Source organism: Protopterus annectens, chromosome 6.part0, assembly GCF_019279795.1.
Source record: "Protopterus annectens isolate FY-2018-M chromosome 6.part0, PAN1.0, whole genome shotgun sequence".
Taxonomy (NCBI): domain Eukaryota; kingdom Metazoa; phylum Chordata; order Ceratodontiformes; family Protopteridae; genus Protopterus; species Protopterus annectens.
Window position 1 is genome coordinate 1579008869 of NC_056737.1, and position 25929 is coordinate 1579034797.

At 39.1% G+C, this 25929-nt stretch overlaps 1 protein-coding gene across 1 annotated transcript in view; it reads left to right on the forward strand.

Annotated features, from left to right (window-relative positions):
- LOC122804009 (high affinity cGMP-specific 3',5'-cyclic phosphodiesterase 9A-like) overlaps window positions 1-25929 on the forward strand; it is a 708135-nt gene that overhangs the window by 61281 nt on the left and 620925 nt on the right. The window contains exon 2 of the mRNA XM_044073690.1: window positions 5001-5150. Coding sequence (XP_043929625.1) covers window positions 5001-5150 — 150 coding nt within the window. The remainder of the gene's footprint in view (window positions 1-5000; window positions 5151-25929) is intronic.

Here is a 25929-nt window from a genome sequence, read left to right on the forward strand (position 1 = left end):
GTTTCTTGGTCTATATAATGCTTTTCATAAATCTTTTGTATTAATAAACACAAATTTTTATTTGAAGCTTCTAACAGTTTTTCTTGTGCAGTATTTTTCTTTCCTCTATTTTTTTTCTTAATCTTTCTGTATATCTTCTGTCTGGAAATTCTGGGCTTCTTTCATAATAGTAACACTACATTTCTTTCTTATCCTCAATAGTCCTCTCTATCATATTTATGACTCTTTTTCTGGCCAATCCATTTTTGCGATTTTTGTGGACTACAACTGATTTCTACAATGGGGGGGGGGGCATCCTCCCCCAAGTCTGGCTTAACCCAGTTATAGGAATATTTCTGTGTCTTGAGGATTTTGCACTGTCATGCTTTCCATTCCTGGCATCAGTGTACCTACCAGGATTGGGCACTTTTTTATCCTGGGTCTTGTGCACCCAACTATTTTTTTTTATTTTTTAACCTACTTTTGTCCTGACATATGCTATATAAAATACAGTCTATATATCAGTGTCTCAGTGACATTTTGTGAAAAACAGGTTTCACCTTGTGAAGGTACTCACCAAGACTTGAGGATGAATTCAGTTCCAGCAATGCTACTCTCATCTGCTTGCTGATTTATCATCTCTCCATTTGGACTCCAAATATCAGACTATGTGATGGTTACCATGAACATTATATTGGTAGGGGACTTTACTTGTGATTTAAGAGGAGGATGTAAAAAGAAATGAAAGGATATAAAAATATAGGAAGTGATAAATTGTGATAAATTAGCTGTGTGGAACAAAAGTCAGTGAACTTATAGACGGTGGCTCTTGGATCTGACATAGTTTATTTTCATTTATCAGAAAATGTAAGGGTAGCAGGTGGTGATACAGTTGTGGCAGTTTTTTTCAGACCATTTAGCAATATGGATGGAGGTGATGGAAGAAAGGATGTATATTAAAATAGGAAAGGGAATAAAAATAAATGAGAAATTGTGGGATGAAATTGGTGAGTGGGAAGTATTACAGTTATGGAAGGATCATATAATCATGAAGGACTTCTATAAAAACTGGTCTGAATGGTGGACTGAAATGAAAAAGAAGTATAAAAAGTGTTTTTCCCCAGTGGCAGGGTTATATGACAAAGGAAGAGAAAGTATGGGAAAATAAATGGAAATGTATTACAGAAGTCAAAGTATAATACACAAGAGCATTGTGATATGGTTAAGGCATTACTATTTGACAGAGATATTGTTTATAAAGGAGAGGGGATGATGTATCTGCATATCTGGGTAAAATAGCAAAAGAGGAAAAGGTAATAGAATTAGGAGAGTGTTTATATCAGTATATCAGAATAACAGAGTGAGAGAGTTAGTGAATGGGTGGCTGACATAAGAAATATGAATGAAGTGCGATATAAGATAAGGATGTCCCATGAATGGCATATGGCTTGCACTGGTGAGGAATGTGATAATGAATGACGTAGCTTATAAAATGATACATGCTGTATATGTCATGCAAAAGGAGGTAGTGATTCCAGTAGTTTCTGATATACACAAATGATACAGTTGTAGTTGCTATGAACAAAATATGGATGAGAGAAGTGTTGGTTTGTCTGAATGAATGTTTAAAGGAAATGGGAATGCCCTTGAATAATGATAAAAGGAAGGGTATGGGTGATGTGGTGAAAACTGTGGGTGTGCATTTTTCAATGAATGAAGTGTCTTTGCTAGGATTAAAATTTGGGGAAAAATTATATAGATATGACACAATAGAAGGGTTTGATAAAAGAAATGAAAGAAACATGTCTTCTGTAGAGGACCCATAGATTGGCATTTAGGAAAAAGGTTTATCTGCTGAATTTGGTATTGATGGGAAAATTGCATATATATATATATATATATATATATATATATATATATATATATATATATATATATAAAATCATTTGACATAGGTTCATAGGTGTTTATAAGGCTAATGACCACAAGGGTCTTTTTAAGCCTAGCCATGCACCCCAAATCTCTGACAAGTTCTTGTACCCTAAATAAATGTAAGCAGGGGGTGAATTTCCCATTCCCCATCTAATTGTCCAAATTACACTTGAATTGGATAAGGGAGGCACTCTGATTCACAAGAAAAGGTTCCCTATTCACGTGAAGCAGAGTTCCTCCTTAACCCATTTCAAGTTTAACTTGGACAGTTGGATGCGGAACAGGAAATTCATCCCTGGCTTGACACCTATGTCTCTAATGATTCATCTCCCAGGCCCTTGCTTGTAAATGTTTCAACTCCAAAGTCCCTGCCTACACTTATTAAGGGTATCAGAACTTGCCAGAGATTTGGGATGCATGGCTAGACTTAAAAAGGCCCTTGTAGTCGTTAGCCTAGTAAACATCCATGAACCAATGGACCTATGTCAAATGTTTTTATGAACCCAGCAATATATGAAAAGGAAATTGTGCAATTGGTGTTTTCCTTCATATGGGATTAAGATTAAACCCAATACAAAGAGGTGTGTTGTATATGAGTGAAGATGAAGGGGGGTTAGGGTTTCTAAATACATTTGTTTATTCTGCTTCTTTAGTCTTGTACAAAATATTAAAGTGGGTAAAAGAAGAGAATACGAATTTAATACTGAGAATGTTTAAATATAAATACAAAAAATTCTGTGAGATGATGGGAATAAAAAAAAGAGGAAAAGAATATGTAAATGAAGAAATTAAAAATGATAAAAAATACTAACATGGAAAATTTAAAAAATGATGATATCGAGTAAGATAGAAGGATGTGATATATTAATGTGATGAAACGATATCATTATTATGTAAATTCATGGGAATATTTACCAAAATTATGGATTAAAGCCATTAAAGTAAGGCAAAAGTGGTGTAGCAAGACAGGAGAGTGTAAGGATTTCCTATGGATACTGGTAATAAATAAGTTACCAGTAAAAGGGAAAATGCCATATAAAAAAGTTGGAGGAGCATGTTTATTTTGTAAACAGAAAGAGTCAGCAGAGCATGTTTTTTAAATGTAAAAGAGAGGTGAAAGTCTGGCAAAAGTCGTGTAAAGAAAATGTTTGGAAAATATTAATGACATAAACAATATAGCTATGAATATGATTATTGGATATTATATATTTATATCTATACATATATTAGAATAATACATGAGAAGGGTAGATTTTAGGTAATCTGGACTGTATAGAATGAAAGATTGAATCATTTTTTAATGGAAATTGATTTTATTAGATATAGTGCAAAAAATCAGATTATGGTTGTGGAAGAAGGAGTTGGGATCAGTTACTGAAAACTGATAAATAGTTTGTTTATCTTTCGGCTTTTCCCGGTTAGGGGTTGCCACAGCAGAACTCTGGTCTGTTAATGATTGGCAGTAGAGTTTTATGGTGCCGAGGTGCCAGCTAGCCGCCCAACCTTCAATGAAGGCATGCCCATTCATGCATGTCTTTCGAACACCACTCGATTGTGGGGAGGACATGCAGACTCCACACAGAAGGCACTCCAACCGAGAATGTGTATATATGTGTCTGTAAATATGTCTTCTTCTCCTTTCGGCAGCTCCCATCAGGGGTCATCACAGCAGATCAACTGTTTCCATTTCTTCCTGTCCTCTTCATCTTGCTCTGTCACACCAACCACCTGCATGTCCTCTTTCACCACATCCATAAACCTTATCTTAGGCCTTCCTCTTTTCCTGTTACCTGGCAGCTTCATCCTTAGCATCTTTTTCCCAATATACTCTGCATCCCTCCTCAGCACTTGTCCAAACCAACGTAATCTTGCCTCTCTAGCTTTGTCTCCAAACCTTCCAACCTGGGCTGACCCTCTAATATACTTATTCCCAATCCTGTCCATCCTCGTCACACTCAGTGCAAATCTTAACATCTTCAACTCTGCCACATCAAGCTCTGACTCCTGCCTTTTTGTCAATGCCACTGTCTCCAACCCATATAATATAGCTGGTCTTACTACGCTCTTGTAGACCTTCCCTTTCACTCTTACTGGTACTCGTCTGTCGCAAATCACTCCTGACACTCTTCTCCACCCACTCCATCCTGCCTGTACTCTCTTCTTTACCTCTCTTCCAGACTCACCATTACTCTGAACTGTTGATCCCAAGTATTTAAACTTATCCACCTTCACCACCTCTGCTCTCTGCATCCTCACCATTCCATTCCTCTATCTTCCCTCTGATTCACACACATATATTCTGTCTTAGTCCTGCTGACCTTCATTCCCCTTCTCTCTAGAGCATATCTCCACCTCTCCAGGGTCTCCTCCACCTGTTCCCTACTCTCACTACAGATCACAATGTCATCTGCAAACATCATAGTCCACAGGGACTCCTGTCTAATCTCGTCTGTCAACCTGTCCATCACCATTACAAATAAGAAAGGGCTCAGAGCTGATCCTTGATGTAATCCCACCTCCACCTTAAATGCATCCGTCACTCCCACCGCAGACCTCACCGCTGTCACACTACCCTTGTACATATCCTATACCACTCTTACATACTTCTCTGACCCTCCCGACTTCCTCATACAATACCATAACTCCTCTCTAGGCACCCTGTCATATGCTTTCTCTAAATCCACAAAGACACAATGCAACTCCTTCTGATCTTCTCTGTACTTCTCCATCAACACTCTCAGAGCAAATATCGCATCTGCAGTGCTCTTTCCCGGCATGAAACCATACTGCTGATCACTAATCATCATGTCTTAACCTAGCTTCCACTACTCTTTCCCATAACTTCATGCTGTGACTGATCAATTTAATCCCGCTGTAGTTACTACAGCTCTGCACATCACCCTTATTCTTAAAAATAGGCACCAAAACACTTTTTCTCCATTCCTCAGGCATTCTCTCACTTTCCAAAAATATCAGCACAGCCAGAACTTTCCAAGATTTCATTGTGTTGAATATACAATCTTTAATAATTCTTTACATTAATCTCAGTTTATAAACTCATTCTGACCATCTGCTGTTTTATTTTTCAGATTTGTTTCGAGCTGCAGCAGAGGCTGGACCCCATGATATTTTAAAACTCTACAACACAAAAGGGAACATCGTAAACATCTCCCCTGAGTTGGAGGGTAACACCCCAGAAACCCGCTACAGGCTGCAGGTCGTTGCTGCTGACTGTATCAGTAAGTTCCTTGAGCAGAATGTGTTGCAGAGGTAGATCAAAGTCACTTTGCCTTAAGGCAGTGTAAATAAATGTTGTACTATTAGCTGCATTCAGACAATTTCTTTTTCTTGCAGCAGTATTACAGTGCAGTATATTTCTGATAATTAAACTTAACAGTCAAGCTTTGGAATCACTTGGGTCTATTCAGTCTTCTAGAGCCTTTAACAAGCTACTGTATTATTCTTCTCATACTGAGCTCCACTTTATTAATATCTGGATTACTGTATGATAAATTTGAACACTGCCTCCTCTAGCTTACATGTATTTGTATTGCTGAACTGGTCCCGAGGTTATGCAAACTGTAATATTATTGCAAAACAGTAACTGTTTTAATAGTGATATAAAATTGCATCCAGAAATCAAAATACTTCCAGCTCTCTACTCATTAGCCTCAAGTTCCAAAAGACTTACTCTCAGTGTTAGTGACCACTTACACTGTGAGCAGGCTAAGTGCAGGTGTTATGGAATCTGGTCCCCGTAGTAAGCCTGCTTATATATATGCCTTACATTGAAGTAAGTCACTTATACTGACAGCAAGTATTTCAGAATCAGGGCAGGCTTACACTGAAAGCAACTCTTTTGCAATGTGGCCTGATGTGTTTCGGTAAAAGAAAATAGTTGAATGCTTTCTGAACTATAAATACTCAAATACTGTTTTAACATCTATATATACACTCACATACAGAACATAAAAGACTGGCATCATCTCTACTTGATACATTTCCCTAAATGTGAACAATCAAGTGTTAACTGATATGTAGTCATATGCTCTTCTAGTCAGATTTTATGGTTTCATTTGAATGCTATAACATTGTTTGTGCAACTAAGTCTGTATAATGTGTTAAGTTAATCCTGGGAATTCAATAAACTCAGTCTATATTCAGCCATCAAATTAATCTTACATTGAATGGCTATTAATCAAACATTAAATATCAAATGTTACTTTTACTGAACAGGCATATCTTCCACAATAAAATCATCAAATGGTCATTGTTGGCCAACATAAAGGAACATCAATGTACTACTTACTTATTGGTAACTTAGCTATAAGTAGTGGGGGGGGGGCACAGCCCCCTACATAAGTAGTGTCCAGTATTCACTAAATCCTTCTGAGCCCCCCGTTAATTATATATACCAACTCCCTGAGGTTACACTACACTGGAGAAAGGGCAGGTTTTCTTATAGCTAAGTTATTGGTTAGTAAGCAGCATGTTGTGGTTCCTTTATGTTTGCCAGCTATGGCAATTCAATGATTTTATTTTCGAAGATATGCCTGTTCAGTAAAACTACCATTTGATGTTTAACATTCAATTAACAGCCATTTGATGTAAGATTTATTCGAAGGCTGAACTTATCATGAAGCCTACATGGAGTTTACATGTTTGCACGGTAAGCAACAATGCTAATCACATATTTATGCCGCACACCACATTTAAATGTAAATAAGCACAGTTTTGTGGCTAGCAACAGTGCTGATGGCCAGAAAATCATGTAAAGCAATACAGACAGCAACAGACATGTAAATCTGTTCACCTAAGGGCAAACTAGGTCTGCAAGTTTGTGCAAAATGCCATGAGGATTACCAGGGTTATTAATAAAGAATTGTACATAATTTCAACACATTACATGAAAGGCTATACAGTGCAGAGTACTGTGGAAATCTGTGTCAGGCATACTGAACAAAAGTTGTGTAAATGTTCAGTAAGGGTACATAGATTGTATTATAAATAAACAGTTAGGGGAAGTATGTGTATTGAATAGGGACACACAAATGAATTGTAGGAATGAACACATGGAAAAAGGACAGGTGAAAGATGGTAATGTACAGCAGATGATGACATGGTAATAAAGAGAGATGTAGCATGAACACTAATCACATATCAACATGATAAAGTATGAATTGTACAGTGAATGTATATGTACAGTATACCAAGACCCAGGATGATGCCACAATATAAAGAATAAATGATCAACATCAACAATTGTCTTACCTTTTGGTGGCAGTCCAGGGTGATCCAGTATCTCTCACCCTGGAATGAGATGGTTGACAGGCCATGCTGCTTTGTCAGATATGGTCTGTACCTGTGTCCTCTAGGCTGTCAAATACTGCAAAGATGCTTGCCTCCCCTCATAGTGCCTTTTTTTTAGACAATGTCAAAGCAAAAACAATTCCAATATTGTGCAATCCACTGGAGGCAAACTGAAGGTTCTGATGCTTAATGCTAGGAGACTAAACATGAAGCTGCACTTGAGGAAATAGCCAACCTGCTAGATGACAGATTTGGTGAAAACCTCTCCCCACCCTGGACCCACAGACCATATCCAAAGCATACCTAACAACAGTCCTCTGCCAAGTATCTCTAGAGATCAGGTCATATCTGGCTCTCCAAGGCTAAAAACATGGTTTCACTGATACCAGATAACATCCCAGGTTGCTTACTAAGTAGTCTATTGACAGCACCACCTCTAACCTCCAACCCACTGTTGAGAGAGTTGGGAACACGGGTAGATAACAATCTGAATTTTGACCAGCAAGTTTCTACAGTGAAACACGATATGGCAAACAAAAAACCAAAGAAACAATTCTGTCCAAATAAGCACCCAAATAAGAGAAAGAACGCTGAGGAACGATGTAAGTTGGCAAAAAAAGAAATTTATTAACGCTGTCAATACAAATCTGCGTTTTCGTATATCCCACTTCATCAGATAAAATACACATGATGCAAGTACTGTTTAAATAGCATGATGAACATCAAACAACTGATCTCATTGGTTATCCAACATTTAAAATTTGAAATTTAAAATGGTAATATCATTTAAAACATATCAAGTATATAAATGTGAACAAATAAAACATACATAATAATACCCTAGATTCATCTATCAGAACAATATAAATATATATAACTCTTCTAACAATAAATAAAAAAAATATATATAGTATAATATATGTGTTATAAAAATAACTTTTACATGTACAAATTCATATAGATGAAAAATCTGTATCTACATATGCCCTCTAGTGGTGCATGTTAAAATACCATAAATAATTATTACTACAATTCAGCTGATCTGAGTTTTAAAACTGGCATAATAGATAACATTTCATTTAAACTGGGATTCCTGTTGGCCTCAAGTGTAATTTGCCAAAACAGTTCCCTATATTCCAGCTTTGCCTCCCACATACCTCCCCTGATTTCCCTGGGAACCATTTCAAGAACAAAAAAGGAAAATATAGATAGTGGACAGGACTTCCTATGGCGAAATAGTGCATTTCTAGGGGTCGCCTTATTAATCTCGTAATTGTGTTCATAAATCCTAGTCCTAAGTTTCCTTTCAGTTTTCCCTATGTAAAATGAGTTACAAACCTTGCATGTAGCTAGATAAACTAAATCTGAACTATTACAATTTGCATGTACCTTGTTTGTGATGTTCCTATTCCTACTGGGAATCTCTATAGAAGGAGCATTCACTATATACGAACATTGAGAACACATTCCACACTTATATGTGCCGTATTTTAAATGGCAACTGGTGTTGTTTTTTTGACTTCTAAATTCAAACATGTTCTTAAAATTCAAATCCCGTCTGTATATAAAGTATAAGGGCCCTAATACTTTGGGATCAATATCAGAAATTTGTTGAAATCTATTTGTCACTTAGTGATGCTACAGTTGTTCTTGGTTTGCTTTAAAGACTAATTACTAGGACGATCTTGCTAGTAAACAATGTTCGTCCGAGTTGTTCAGTTCACTGTTAGGGAGTGTACCGAACGGTAGAACTTATTACTTGTATATGTTAGAACACCTTTGAGGCTTGATGTTGGTCAATTATTTTAAGAAATGGCATATATTCATTTTACATAGATTTGATTAGTACCATTTTTGGAATAAGCTAGTATGTATGCTTAAACAGAGGATGGAAAAAAATATGTACTAAGATCGTTGCAATTCTTGTGGAGATAGATACATGTTTTGAAGCTGATTTTGTACGTTTCATGTTTTAATATTAATGAGCTTACACGTAACAGCTCAGCTGATTTTAGATCACATGATTTTACCTTTTTACTTAAACTTGCTAATGTCTTGGTTTTTGTAATCTGAAGAAGCTGCCATATAAGCGGCAATGAAAAGCACTTAATTAAACAGTGTTCAATTTATAGTGTTCGTGACCTGCTTGAATTGTTGGGACCTTTGAGTACTTGGTCATGTTATACAGGATGACATAGTTATTGTATGCTATAACATGATGTTTCAAGGAGTGTTTTAAAAGCTGTGCGTCATCCTAAAACTATCTATTTACAGAGCACAGTACTTAACAAAAGTGGCATAGCACAATTCTAGCTTTTATAGTGTTGGAGAATACCTTATAACTGATGACATCAGCAGAGTTTGGAGAGAGGAAAATGGTACTAGCAGTATCCCACATGCTGGTGTAAAATGCTCTCTGTAATATCAAGCAAGTGCACACACACACACACACACACACACACACACACACACACACACACACACACACACACACACACACATAACCACACTCTCTCTCTCACACACACACACACACACACACACACACACACACACACACACACACACACACACACACACACACACACACACCAGTTGACTGCATCGAGAACAGAACCCCTGTTTATCTCAGTGGGAGGATGACAACATGGTTAAGGTGTTTACCTTAAAGACACAAGGTGCAGGGTTTGATTCGCACATGGGGTAACTGGCTAGGCTTCAAATGGCCCAAACGGGCAGTTAGCCTAGTACTAATCTATGAACCTATGAACCTAGAGACCTCCATATTTCATGCAAACACCACAGCACAAGTCTGACTTGGACAATGTAAGACAACACATTATAAGTGTTGACATCAGCACTGTCTTGTGAGAGGAAGATGATAATAGCAGTGTCCTACATGCTGGTGGAAAATGCCCTGTCTAATGTCAAGCAAGAGTGCGCACACACACACACACACACACACACACACACACACACACACACACACACACACACACACACCAGTTGACTGCAGTGAGAACAGAACCCTAAACTAAGTACACAGACTAGAGACCTCTGTATTTAAGACAAGTACCACAGCACAAGTCTGACTTGGACAGTGTCAGACACTTTATAAGTGATGACATCAACATTGTCTTATGAGAGGAAGATGGTAATAGGAGTAGCCCACATGCTGGTGTAAAATCCTCTCTCTAATGTCAAGCAAATATACACACACACACACACACACACACACACACACACACACACACACACACACACACACATGCACACACGCACACACGCACACACACACACACACACACACACACACACACACACACACACACACACACACACACACACACACACACACACACACACACAAACACACACACGCACACACACACACACCAGTTGACTGCACTGACAACAGTACCCCTATCTAAATAAGTGAACAGAATATGGACTTCTGTATTTAATGCAAGTGCCATGGCACAAGTGTGACTTTTACAAGGCTGCAGGACAGTTTGTAGTGGATGACATCATCATTGGATGTTGGAGAGAAGATGTAGGGAGGCCTGTCTGAAATGGATGTGTAGCATGTTCAACTGTCAAAATATTGGTACTCCATGGGATTGTAGTGATGATTGCAGGATATATAACTATGATCTTCTGAATACACAGACACACAGCAGTTGACTACAGTGAGATTAGAACCTCTACCTAAGTACATGGACTAGAGACCTCAGTACTTAATGCAAGTGCCACGGCACAAGTGCAACTTTTACATGGTTGCAGGATAATTTATAGTGGATGACATAGTCATTGGAAGATGTTGGGAGGCCTGTCTGAAGTGGATGTGTAGGCAAGGGTGGTGCAGTGGTATAGCGGTTAACATTGTCTCCTCATGGCAAGAGGTTCTCCGGTTCGATTCTCGACTAGGGTGCCTTCTGTGCAGAATTTGCATGTTCTCCCTGCGTTTGCGTGGGTTTCCTCCAGGTACTCCGGTTTCCTCCCACATTCTAAAGACATGTGTTTGGAGCATTTCTCCCTGGGCCTCCACTGAAAACAGGCTCTGTGGAACCTAGTCGGACTTTCCCGGTCAACAAAATGTTAAATAAATAAAAATAAAAAAATAAATAAATGTCCACCTGTCAAAATATTGGTACATCATGGAATTGTAGTGATGACTGCAGGATACACAAGTATGCTGTTCTGACTAGACAGACACACAGACATACCAGTTAATTGCAGTGAGATTAGAACCCCTACCTAAGTACATGGACTAGAGAACTCAGTACTTAATGCAAGCGCCACAGCATAAGTTTGACTTTTACAAGGTTGCAGGATAATTTATAGTGGATGACATCATTACAGGATGTTGGAGAGAAGGTTTTTGGATGCTTGTCTGAAATGGATAGCTAACTATGTACAACTGTCAAGATATTAAAGTTCTGCATTATAGTAGATTGATGTGTGTGCAAAGTGTAGTATTTTCTGTGGTGTCTCCAATGTACAGGTATACTTTATGAGACATATTTACAAACTATATGGAAACATCTATCCACATTACTACAAATATTGGAAAATTTGAATGCGTATTGTCATTATAAAGATATGCCTCATAATATAAGAAAGCATTTGTTATTTATTTCTGTAGTGTAGCTGATATATTTATGAACTAGTAATGAGTTTGCAGTGCATGGGAGAGGTAAGAGATAGCTGCAGTTTAAATATCTGTTCTTTTCTTAAAAAGTGCCTTTCCCTTGTTTGTGTTTTTACATGTAGTTTGATGGCAGGAAGACTAAATGGACATTAAGCAAAAGTAATACATGCTAATATAAACTTTCAATAGCACACCACCAAGCATCAGGTTTGTGCAATCAATGCTTTCCCTGTTTACACATAGTTAAGCGGTCAGCAAACATGAGCCTCATTGCCAGTGGCACTGGAAACTGTTGAAGACTGGAGGGGCGGAGGGTGAGGGGGCACTTAGTGATCTAAAAAGCTCAATTTTTTAAAATTATTTAGTACCACAATATAGGTTCACTTGAAGGACATTTTAAGCTTAGCCAGTTTCCCTTTGGGTGCTTGAATTATCATTTCCTGATTGGTCTTACCTATCCCATGGCTGTTAATCGTATATTAGCCCTAGTGAGAATAAATGTGATCTTACTGTAGATAATTTGAGGTGACCCATGTAAGGGATGCAGCATTTAGGAACTGTCTCTATCCATTAGTGGCATGAGGGACACTCCTGCAGTACATTTTCTATTACCCATCCTTAGATCCATGTTGCATTTGAATATGGACAGGGATGAGCTTCGTTTTACTTAAATGGATAGTCTGTTCTGGAACAGTGGTAGCCTCTGACTCTGTGATATATATCCATCTATCCACAACATTCAGTTTAGATATCTGGACTGAGTATTTCTGATGCCATTTGACTTGCTGATGTTCAGTAGGTCCATCTGTATTAGGTTGGGGGATGCCTTGCATGCCAGATATGTCACTTCTAAGCACTCGGTAGGATACTGAGTATAGTGATAAATCTTTGAGGTGGTCCATGCAAGACCTATTGTTTAGGACTTGTATCCTTTTAGTAAGGTATCTCTGTGGATATTCCACTTGTTGCATGGGTCTGGACAAATACATGCCAAAGTGGGCATTATACAAAATTATTGATCTAATGAGGGCTTTGTAAAGGGGTACAATAACATCTCTAGATCTAGTCACAATCAATTTGTTTATAAGCTGTGCAATATAGAAAGGCTTTCTTATGACTTTGGGCACATATTGGTCAAAAGTTAGGTCATTGTACACACAAATTCCCAAATGCCAAACAACTGGGTCAATTCTGAGGGGGCATTGTCAATTTGGCAGCTCCCTGGAGTAGATGACTTCCCAATGGATATGATAATGTATTTCTTGGAGTTTAGCTTCAATTCATGATTCTGGCACCAGTTATTGTTTGGGACAAACCTTCCTGCATGATGGGTAAGTCATTTGGGGATTCAATAACTGCTCCTAGTTTGCAGTCATCTTAAACTTAGTCGGCCAAAGCTCTTTGGTATTTCCTTTTACTTTTGAGATGTATATGTCAAACAGAAAAAGTCTCAGCACCGAACCCCGGGGGACACCATTGGTGACTGGTCTCTTCCCCTATTTTGGTCTCCTGCATCCTGTTAGTAAGCATACATGTATCATTCTTTGATTCACCTTCCTGATTGTGTCAACCTGATTGTATTAAATTATATTCCTTGTATAAAACAGCACAACTTGTTCGAATGTGTTTTAAATTTGTAGTTTGAAACAGTCTTCTAGTAAGCAATGAAACAAAATGTATGAACCAATAATGACAAAACTGCCAAATTCAGAACATTTCCATCATAAAAGTCTACTTCCACACCCACACTATAAATAGAATGACAGCAATGTAAGCAATGGGCATCTTGCACAGCTTCTCGTACTTATTTTCAATTTCATTTTTTTGGGGGGTTGGGGCAAAAGGTCAAAAACCAGGGACACATTTTAAACATTGCTTGTATAATTTTGTAAAGTTGCTAGAATAAAATGTTGTGTTACCACCATGCATTTCATTAGTTAAGTCTTGAACCCAGGACTCTATGTACTACAGTCAGAGTAGCAAACCACTATGCTAAATCAGCAGCTTCCTGAAAAATAGGAAGACTGAAACTTACTGGCTATCATTCAGTGAATTAATTTCTCACTTCTCACCACAGCTCTCAACTCTTAGCACAAAAAACTTGGGGGAATCCAAATTTAGTTCTCACTATAGCTCTCAACTCTTAGCACAAAAAACTGGGGGAATACAAATTCAGTTCTCACTATAGCTCTCAACTCTTAGCACAAAGAAACCTGGGGGAATACAAATTAATTTCTCACTATAGCTCTCAACTCTTAGCACAAAGAAACCTGTGAGAATACAAATTCAGTTCTCACTATAGCTCTCAACTCTTAGCACAAAGAAACCTGGGCAAAGCTGACAAGTGGTGGTGGCTAGGGAGTTTAGGCTCTTTTACCTTATACTGAAGGTACAGGGTTTGAGCCTCAGTGCCTCTAGCCACCAGGTGTATTGAAGGGGGGGCATTTTCACACACTCTCACCATACGCACACTCACTCCATATGCACACAACACACCATACGCACACACAAACACATGGGTTGTTTCATTTCCTTAAAGCCTGGTAGATTGAGGATCCATTTTCCAAAAGCAGTTGTTCAAGATGCAAAGTTCACTGATGAGGTCCTGTCATCAACTAGAGGATTAACTTATCAACAGCATTCACTATATATGTGCTCATTTGCACATCAACAAGCATTTTCTATGTCATACATCTTACTACAATGTATACATGCAGCAAAGTAAATGGCATGCAGAGATTCAATAGTGAAACAACCAGATTTTGTACAATACATATTGGATGTGTTAATTCATTGACTGGTAAGGGTTAGAAGAGGTAGTGACTGATCAACAAGTTGAACAATATAATGCTGTGTGCCCTTCCTATAGAAAAGTTAACTATACTCTTCTTACATACATAAATATAACAGAAATGTATGGGTTATATTCATAAAATCCAATGCTGATGAACAAATACTGCTGCACAATTACGACAAGTTGCACTGCTCTGCTATAAAGAGATTCATGTGCATGCTTGATCCACATGACACTATATCTCACTAACATATAATATGCATGATTATGAATTTCTCAAAACATCCAAGCAAGCAGTTTATACAACTACAACCTGTCATCCTGGTCAATATATAGCTTCTTAGAATACTGCATACACACACACACACACACACACACACACACACACACACACACACACACGCACACACATTCCTTACCTTACTTCATTCCCCACAAACAGAACTCACCCTGTACTTCATTCCGTTCCCAAAACATGTTCTTCATTTCACCCTGCAGCCAGTAAATTATTCAACGTCGCTCCGTTAATCCCTGCAGCACTTGTCCGCATCGCTCCGTTAATCCCTGCAGCAGCCAGTAAATACCTCCTGCTCACATTTGAGCCTGGCCAGCCAGAAATCCGTGAGCTCTTTCAGCTCAATTCCGACAGGCTGGTAGTGGGAGCTGATGTAATTGCGCAGACTGGAATCCCTGAGGGAGCTGACGTCATTGTGTACGTGATGATGTCAGCTCCAGAAGCAAAAACTTAAAAACAAAGAGAAAAAAATCAGACGGGCCATGTAAGTTGAAAAGTTGCTGGATCTGCTGCAAAAGTGTGTGTGGGGGGGGTGCCCCTCCCCTTCACTCTATGGTTCCGGCACCCATGATTATTGCCAAAACTATGTGAGTTCTGAGTAATGAGTGTACAGAACACCCTTGCTTCTTAGCTGATTCTATAGCACCAGGTGTAAATGCACTGACACATTTATTTTGGAGTGCAGGTGATACAGGGTTCAAATCCAGGTCTGTCTAATAATGCTATATATGTATTGATAATGGAATGAAACAATACTTTATTCTACATTCACTGTGTGTTACCTCAGTACAGTGTGTTTAAGCAGCACTGAGTGGAGGTAACCACACCAAAGAAGAGCTGTTCACCATCATTTGGCATTGGTGCATGTTGCCAAAGTCTGTGCAAACACAGAAGCTGAAAAGTAAAGGACTTCACTGTTTTTTTGGTACTTATGCGTGTTGTGTGTGATCCTATTTTTCTGACCAGATTAAAGGTGTTAAAATGTGGTAGATAGGAAAGTAGTGGTGAAATGGGCAGTAAGCAGGGGGAAGAATGAAAGGAAACCAATACAGGAATGTGCAGGAGGGAAGAAGGAAAAAACTTCTTCAACAGTGTGAAATGAAAAGATGTACAGAATATTAGCTGAATTTGAACTGTCATCTCAATAAAGAAGGGTAACAACAACACAATCATGTTTTACAGCCAATTAGACCTGTCAAGAAGACACGTGCAAAGTGGAAAGCTATGTATGGGACATTTTTTTTGTGGGACAAGTGCCCATTTTTTAATTCAGTAAGAGGGGGATGTTGGGTAAAGGATGTAGGTATTTCTGGGTCAGGTAAGTAGGTTTGGTGAGGAAGCAGTTTCAAAAAAGCAAAGCAAACAAGACAAGCCATAGGGACGGTAAGGGACACAAAAGGTTGGTGGACACCATGATTGGGGTTAGGAAGGGTATAACAGATGCTCATGTCCATCAAACATGGGAACAGGAATGTCATCACCATCCCCTTACTCTACAGGCTATTGGAGTTCTTGACATCTTCTCCTATGGACCATGAGGGAGAGCAGCCTCTCCCTCTGGCATAGGCATGCACCAGTGGTTCTGTTCATGAACCTACACACCAACCCCAGCATTTCCTGTTGGATGATAAAATCCCCAACTCTGCCAGTACTCCCAGAGGGTACCATAGCCCCAGCTGCTGAGCTAGTGCTGCATGAGGGTGCAGGTAGTGCAAGGGCAGCAGAGGCAGGTTGGGGCCCAGATGTGGTGGGTGTCAGTGCTGGAGCTGGTGGAGCAGGGCCAAGCTGACCAACAGGGGTTGGCCTACCTCCCTGTGTGGTAAAGCATTTTGTGATTTATTAGACATGGATGACATGGAAACGTTTTGGGGACATACAGAAAAAAAAATAAAGACATAAGGGTTGGGGTGAGATAAAAAAACGATAAAATTAGTATTAGTACCATCATATGTGATATACAATGCATTATCACAATGTTGTTTGTCTTTCGGATTTTTCCCGGTAAGGGGTCGCCACAGCGGAACTCCGGTCTGCTAATGATTGGCAGTTGATTTTTTACAAAACACCGACGTGCCAGCTTGACGTTCAACCTTCAACGAAGGCACACCCATTTACGCACGCATGTCTTTCGAACGCTACCCAACCGCAGGGAGGACATGCAGACTCCACACAGAAGGCACTTCCAAGCCAAGCCGAGAATCGAACGGGAGAACCTCTTGCTGTGAGGAAATAATAAAAGTATTTTATCTGAACTTTTACATTTAACAATACTTCTAAACAAGTAGTAACTGAATTAAGGATTGATCAAAGTAATCCTTGCAATGTGCAGATAATGCACAGATAAGTGGTCCAATTATACAGATTAAGTTAGCAGCAGGCCATCTATGCCACTTGTGTATACATTCATTTATGCAAATTAAGTTTTAAAGGATTGTATCATTTTATATTTGCTAATTGAGGTACTTGAACCTGCAATGTCTGACTTCAGTCTTAGACTTGACTCCTACAGTTGTTTTGTGCTACAGACTGAAGCATGCATGCTTGTTTGCTTTTAACAGTTAGGGTATGCATGTTTACTTTGCTACAACTGTATACAACACAAATTGTAATTGAAAAGCTACAATAATACTTCACTTGTGCTGCATACATACTCCTTGTTTCCCTCAGTCCCTCCATAATCTCAGCATGGGCCTCTCTATTAGTAGTTATCTCTTCATTAGCTGTGGAAGAACAAGAAGAGAACAAGAGAAGAGCATTATGCATACCAATCTACTCTATATGTAGCTTTGTATCTACTATAAATTATCTTTATTAGTATATATACACAACTGTGGGATGTTGCTAGTCCTGAACTCATCCAGTCACTGGTTGAGTGTATCCCTCTTATGCCTTTTCAGGTCATTAAAGTGATGCCTACACAGTTATCCAGTGTGTGGAATACCAGTTGTGCTGGAGACAGCCTGGGCCAGACTATTCCTAGCCTCAGACTTGTACTAGGAGCCAGTATAGTCCCCCAGCAAAATTCTTCAGCTGTGGCACTTTACAAGGAGTCCAATACAGATTCTGGACACCTCAACATCCCACCTCTGTGCCCTAAATTGGACACTTTCCCTTCTGCCACCATACATGTCTAATCAGAGAGAGAGAGAGAGAGAGAGCTGAAATAGCTAAGAATGATTACTGCCAATGTGTGTTATTGCATTTACTGTTAGTGCACAAACAAGAGCAACAATGCCACATTTGCACAAGGTTAAGCAAAGTGCAACAGTGTCAAACAGAGAGGAAACCAGTTTTTGAATTTTGAAGGTTAATCTGAAACTTGGCATTAGTTTGAGGGTTGTTTGCTGCTGTAACTGTTAGGTGATTTAACTTTGCAGACATGTACTGGGGACATAAATTTTATGACCTGACACATTTATTGTATGGCTTTACACAGTGATAAAATTAAGATTTACTAACTGGGATTCAAAAGTATGCATAAGACACAAAACATTTTCTTCCACAGGTGAGGTTTTCCATCTTTGCCACAAAAGAAGTGCTTCTCAGACATATTCATGAATTACATATAAATATACATGACAGATTGAGGGGTTAACCAAGTACGTGTGTGACTTGACAAGGTCATGGTTTATACATTCAATTCATAAAGTCTGAAGGCCATCCAAGGCCAGATAACACAATTATAATTACAAAAACATAGTAGTCTGTATACCCTCAGTCATACATATAATTCATATGAGCTCCACTGCTATACATACTAACTGTGATTTATAATTATGTTTAGGTTTGTTTATGTGACATTTATTATAAAGTGGAATGAAGCAACAGTAAAAATACTTGGAATTTCCTGTATTAGAACCCAGGACCATCTGTATTTCAGCCCTATACTTACACCTGCTGCCACAGGAATAGTTAAGCAACAGTTGGATATTTCCCCAGTCATTATTTGCTTCCGTGTGTTAACCACCATGCATCTATGCTTAGTGTGTTTGCACAATGCCCAGCAAAATCAATAGAATGTATCTGTTTTGAAATTGACTGTCTGCTTCTTGGTATTCTGAACCTGCAGGTGTTGGAAAAGTTTGTGAACCACCTTGCAATGCCGCTTAGGAAAGCAAAAATGTAACAATATATCCTTTTTGTAATCAAGAATGTCTGCATCCTGCACACAGACATTCTGTCTGCTTCCTGTGTGGGTCATTATTCCAAGTTTGCAAGATGGAAACATAGCACAAGTGTAAGAAGCAAAGCTAAGTTTGTTTTAGCCTTGTAGGCAGTGTTTTGTGAGTTTCATCCTTAAAAGAGGAAAGTGGGATTTGAACCATGACATACAAATAGTACATACTGTAGGGAATCAATGTGTTTAGCAGATGTGCTATGCACACAGGTGATTTGCAGGTGTAGTTGATGGATTGGGTATCTTAGAAGTACATTACATGACATTTATTGTATTTCCTCTGTTCCCCCAGTTTAGCTAAGATGACCATCGAACAAACACTGGTATTCAAAAAAAAAAAAAAAAAAAAAGAAAAGAAATCATTAAAAAATAAATGTTGGTACACATGAAAGATTTTGCAGAAGTCTGGAATTGAACTCTCACACCAAAAATGCCTTCAAAATGAAGTAAGGGTGTCTTATCCCTCTTTGCCACAGAAACAGCATTGCAGCAGAGAACGAATACCATTGTACATACAAGCAGGTCCAGAAATCATCATCAGTATTAACAAGACATATGGCACGTGTACACTTCTGAGTTGTTTATACATGCATTAGTTTCAGATGTAGTGCAATGAGTGATCACTCAAAAAATTGTGACTATTGTTTGCAGAAATGCAGCTCTTTCTTATCTGTGTATGGTGTTCATTCTTCTCTTATCTGAGCAGTAATCTGTGACATGCAGGCTGTAAGGCATTTTCTATCATTCTTCTTACAGTGTGTGGGAATATTAAATGGCAATAATATACAGTTTTCAACAAATTCAGGGGAACGTGGGTGTTACTTAACAGAAACTGTGAAATGTCTTCTGTTTACTTTCATATAAAACCTTGATACAATTACTTCGACACTTTGTAAGTCTAACCTGGCAGAAACATCCACTAGAGGTAAGGGAGTCTGAATTAATGTCATGTTTTCCTTCTCCCTACCAATAATCAGTCACAGTTGCAATCCATTAGTAACAAACACTGAGATAGTGCCTGCACTATGTTTACATCTGCACAAAGCCAAGTGTTTGGGATCCAGCAATTCTAATGAGTTCACACCTCATTTGCAGCTTCACAGTACTCACAGCCCTGAATCTACTCTATAAAAGGTAACTGCTAGAGAATCTGAAGGTGAGGAGACTTGTTTATGTGGATAACACAGAAGAAGATTGATATTACTTAGGATTTATCTCCACAGAAGACTACTGATCTTGATAAGGTATGATTGAATGTTTCAATTATATACTGGATTATGCTCACGTCAGTAGAACAAAAATATTATATATGTATACATATATATATATATATATATATATATATATATATATATATATATATATATATGCATTAGCTAATGCTGCTTTTGTCTGTATGCTCTTCTTAGACACGTACTGTTGGCATGGGCATTATTGTCAGGACATTTTACTTTATCAGATGCACAGCCTTATTAACTTTCATCACAAGCACTAATGTTACTTCTGTTTTCACTCTTCTATTGTTATTTCAGTGAAATGTTAAATGTCCTATATTATCAATGACACCAGGTTGTTAGCCATCTAGGATGGCCCATAGACACCTCTAGGTGAATGCTGAGCACAGGTAAAGGTGAGTGGTAAATGCACAAAAATGACTCTCCTGTGGTAAATGTGTACACGTGTGCTGTGGACATTTTGTTTGATAGCACTAACAACAATTCACTGATTTTTATTCCTTTGTTTTATACAGAAGTTTCCTTTGTCTCTGTTTTGGGGGTGGAGGAGTCAAGTTCCATTTCTGTGTTGGCACAACCAAATTTTTATAGAGGTTTGCTTTGCTATTGTTACTCCTTTAATTTGGATAAAACCTTGGGTTGTGTGTGACTGTGATATGTTAGAACCATATAACCATTTTTTTATATTTGAATAACTGAAAAGGTTTTTTGTTTCTCCAGTGCGTAATATTGAAAAACTAACAATATGTATTATATATAAGCAGTCCTTTTATTTATGCGATATTGATGTATAGTATCTTTCTGTTCCCTTTTATGTAACCTAGGACTATAACATTCAAGCATCACAATCCTCGCAAACCACCTTCACTGAGTCTGAGAATGAAATTATTGATCAAGACTTTCGGTGACATGGTGCCTTTCTACTTGGGAGAGGATGTATGGATATGCCTGAAAGAATGCAAATTTGGAACAAAATTGTGAATGATGTGAATGCTGTTGGTCAACACAGCACAACATATGATCACGTGTGCCATAGAGCCTTTGACATGATTTCATCGGCCGGGAGGAGAGCAGCTGCAGTGGTCCGTGCACAGCTTGCTACCAGGGGGACCTGCTACAAAGCCACCACTGATGCCAAATGAAGAGTTCATGTCCACTGTTAGGGATTCAGAGAGCTCAGTGGAAAGTGCACAACAGCCACATGTGATTGATATTGGTACCTGTGTCAATTTTAAATATTTCTTGTATAGTAAACTATTGAAGGCAATACTTCAGTTAGTTTAATAATTTTTTTTTGGGGGGGGGGACTAGTTATAGATTGATAGAGTTAACAACACATTCTGGTTCATTACATATATGGGCTTGGGGAGGACATGTCATCCACATTTTGGTTAAATGTATTGTTAATGGACATATAAAGGGAAAATTTGTTTCCCCCTCTGTTATTGTTTTGTGATGATGGTGTCCTTACATTTTGCTTAACGTCTTCCAGGACCATCCTCCCTGCACATGGTAAGCCAAACATTTTTATTTCAGTACTGATGGGCATTTCACAGAAATATTCATTTATCCGTATGTGTGAGGTGGGTGTCAGGACTGTGTGTGTAGTGTTGTACCATCTGTGATAGTGGCACTAGTGTTGGTTTGTTAACATATAGTGAATTGTTGTAATGTAGCTATTCATTTCTTTCCTGAGTTTGTTGCTCATTATCACAGGTGATCCTGACAGTGGAAGTGTAGGACTCTTGCCACCTGATGTCAGAGTATCAGCAGACTCTGATGATGATGATGGCGAAATACAGGCACACTGATGTTGACATTCAGTCATCTCCTGTATTTCCATTGGGCACAGCCAGTAGTCATACTCAAACCCATTCTACTGAGGCCTCAAATATTTGGCAGGTGGATGGTGAGACACTTGATCAGAGCAGTGTGGTTACTGTAGCTTCAGTGCCTGATGACTCTGGCTGTAGCCAAAGTTTGGGTGAGGTGCCACACAGGAGGCTTGTTCAGGCTGCTCGGAGGCCTGCTGTCCATCCTTCACCTGTTCACCTGTTCCTGGTATGTCTTTCTATGCCCCTCAATGCATGTTTAGGGCCATCATGGAGGCACAAGTGTGTTCCAATATGGCCTCCTAGGAAATAGTTAGGGTTGTAGATTTGGCACAGGCTGACATGAGTGACAGCCTCCACAGTGTTGCCGATTCAATGGATTGGATGAATGGCACATTGGATCTGGCAGTGTCTGTCATGGAATGTCTGCTGGAAGGGGTATGGCATCCATGTGGGCATAGATCAGTAACATCATCTGATGTTAGCCGACATGGCCATGCCTGCTCATGCTCCCGTAATGGCACTACCTGCACTGCTCTTGTCAGTGATTAAGGTGTCCACACCCAGATATGACAGGCCATGAGGTTGTGATCCTGGGAATGCTCATGAGGACAACTCATCCAGCAGAAATCTGTCACCTTCAGTTAGCAGCAGTGCATCTGACCATGGGCGTGGAGGTGCCAGTTCAACTGCTGGCAGAACTAGTTTTCAGGGTTGGAGATGACTACGATTAACTGTCACCTCTATCATGCACAGCTCACACCTGTCTAACATACCAGGACATAGAGCTAGCACAGTGTGTGGCTGTGTTCCTGCAGACACACACCAATTTCACCTGGAGGGCCCATACAGACACACACATATAACAGTTAAATAGATCAGTCATGAGGCTTAAAACTCATTGTGTCTCAGTGGACATTTTATACTTAATCCAAATGTCTGCCTGTTTGTCTTACTTACATGCACTCACAACCTTGTGTATCAGTCTAGGCCTCCTGCTCCCCCCTCACACACAATACCCTGTGCAAATAATGATAACTGTTCCATATCCTTGTTTTCTATCTGATTCAGAGATACATACGTCTTTTGTCTGATGATCAGGGTGCATAATTGACTTAGTGCTTAGTAAAGCTGTGCTTGTGATGCTATTTTTCTAACTTAACTGCTTTCTTACAGTTTTTTTGTAATGGGTACATGCCTCCAAAACTGTTACGGCAACAAAGCTGGTCCAAGCCATAAATAAAAGTGGGACAAAAGGCTGGCCAATAGGAGAGACTTTTGAAATATTTTGGTCTTACAGTCATAGACAGTTGACAGAATAACGGTTTTGCATCACTATTTTTAAGATTGTTCTGAGGGATATGAAGTCTGAAAGTTAAATGTGTGTTATTAATTTCTAACTTCTCTCTTTCAGGATTTATCAGTACAAAAGTATTAGGCCAAACTGTGGACATTCAGTGACAATCAGTACTTTTCAGAGGTATGACTATGTGAATGTTTGATGCCTGCAGCCTATTACTTGATAGAGGACACATGTATTCATATATGTCACTGCTGCCACATGTTGAAGGCATTTCAATAAAAATCAACCACTTCTCACTTACTTACCCAAGTAACAGTATGAAAGGATATCCTGATATCCCATTCATATGAATTATTACACATTTTTGTTTTAATATTTCAAGTTCAACACTTACCTTACAAATGTGGCAGTTGATCCAGTTTTAGTTCAGGGCTGACTCTGTCTGATGCTAGGAGTACGCAGCCATTACATGGGTAGGTAAAGGTTGTGAGTGTTGCCTGGCATCGGTGTTACTGTATGTATTTGTATAGGATGAAGGTTTTAGCCCCTTATGTGGTGAATGAATGTGCCATGCATTGCCTCTTAGCCAATGTGAGGGCAAACTGAGCATGCTTACATTTGCCTACTCCCACAGTAGTTGCTGGTTCCCCCTCTGACTCCTCACCTGCATGTGGCTGTGGTAACCTTGCCAGTGGTGGTGGAATGTGTGGCTCTTCCCTTATTGACCCTACTGAAGCTGTTTTCTCAGGATGATGTTGTGACGCATGGCACAGATGGTGAAGATTTCTGTACATGTATGGGGATTGCACCGCAGTGCTCCCCCAAATGTATCTAAGCACCACAACCATGACTTCAGCAGATCAAACGCAGACTCTATGATATTTCTTGTTTGAGCATGTGCCTCATTATGGCATTTTTCATTTGGTGTGTGTGCATTTCTGATTGGTGTCATCGGCCATGGTTCCAGTGCATAACCTGCATCCCCCAGTAAATAACCCTGTGGTATATCACTCCCTAGTGAGCATGTCATTCAGTTGGGAGTTATGCCAAATATGTGAGTCATGGTATCTGCCTGGGTTGCCAGCACACACCTTCAGGATGATTCCCTTAGCATTACATACAACTTGGCAGTTAATGGAGTGGAAGCCCTTTCTATTTATGTACACTCATCCCTGTTCTCTAGGTTGTGTTTTGATCTGTATATGTGTACAGTCTATGGCACCCAATACTTCAGAATAGTGTGTTACAGGGTAGAACTCCTACATATTTGTGGCCCTGTCCGCAGGAGTTCAGGGAAAAAATATATGCACTCACTGGCATGTTGTAGCATAGCATTCAGGAATTGATGGAGGATTCTGGATGCTGATGCCTCTGACACCCCCAACATGTCCCCCATTGGTCTCTGAAAGGTTTCTGTAGCTAAAATTCTAAGTGCTACACATACCTTTTTCTCCACTAATATTGGTTCCCCTCAGTTTTCCCTTGGTCTGAGTTGAGGATGACAGAAGTTGCAGAGTTCCTATAATGTGTTCCTATCAACCCTGTAGAGCTCTACAATTTCCACCTCATGCAGATTTTGAAATGTTAAAAGGGGTCTAAAAACCCTTCTCCTTCTTAGCCTTGGTCTATTCGCAGCAGCATAGACTTCAGCCTGTTGCACATACACATGAATTAAAGCTACAGCAGCCCCTAATATTCATTCTGTGTAAACTCCTTTCCATGACTGTATTCCAATAGGTTTTGGAACTCACAGGGAAAACCAGCACTTAGTCTACATGGTTGCTTTGTAGCTTGTTGAATAGCTACTCCATCTTGGATTGGTTGATTATCATATAATTCAGCTGCTTATGCTATAATTTGCATGGCATGATGTTTACTGTGTTTGCGTGGCTCTGTACATTGTGTAGAAGTGCTTACTGAATCCACAATGGTGCACTAACATGTGTGCATCATGCCACAACACACACACGGTCTTAATGGACCATGTAGGCTATATTGAATCTGCCCCATTATTTTTCACTGAGGATTCCACTGAAAATGGGCTACAAACCAGGTGGATGTCATTGTAATTAAAACTTAAGCAGACAATATTTCTGAGATATGTCATTACTTCAAAATAACATTTAAAACACAATTGCATCTAAAAACTGGAAATAAACATGTTCAGCATATCTTGAACTTTTCCTGTAGGCTAATGCCTATATCACTGTAAGTGCTAATTATAAAAGTATTTTCTAATTTGTTATACTCCCTTAAAAAAAAAAAAAACATTCAAATTCAAATGCTGAGTGATTTTGTTTTGCATTCAAGTTTTCTGTCTCCTAATGCCATTTATAGACAGAAACAGCATGGGAAAGAGAGGATCCCTCTCCAGTGGCTTACAGGGATAATACATGGGTTTCCTTCTATTTTAACTCAAAG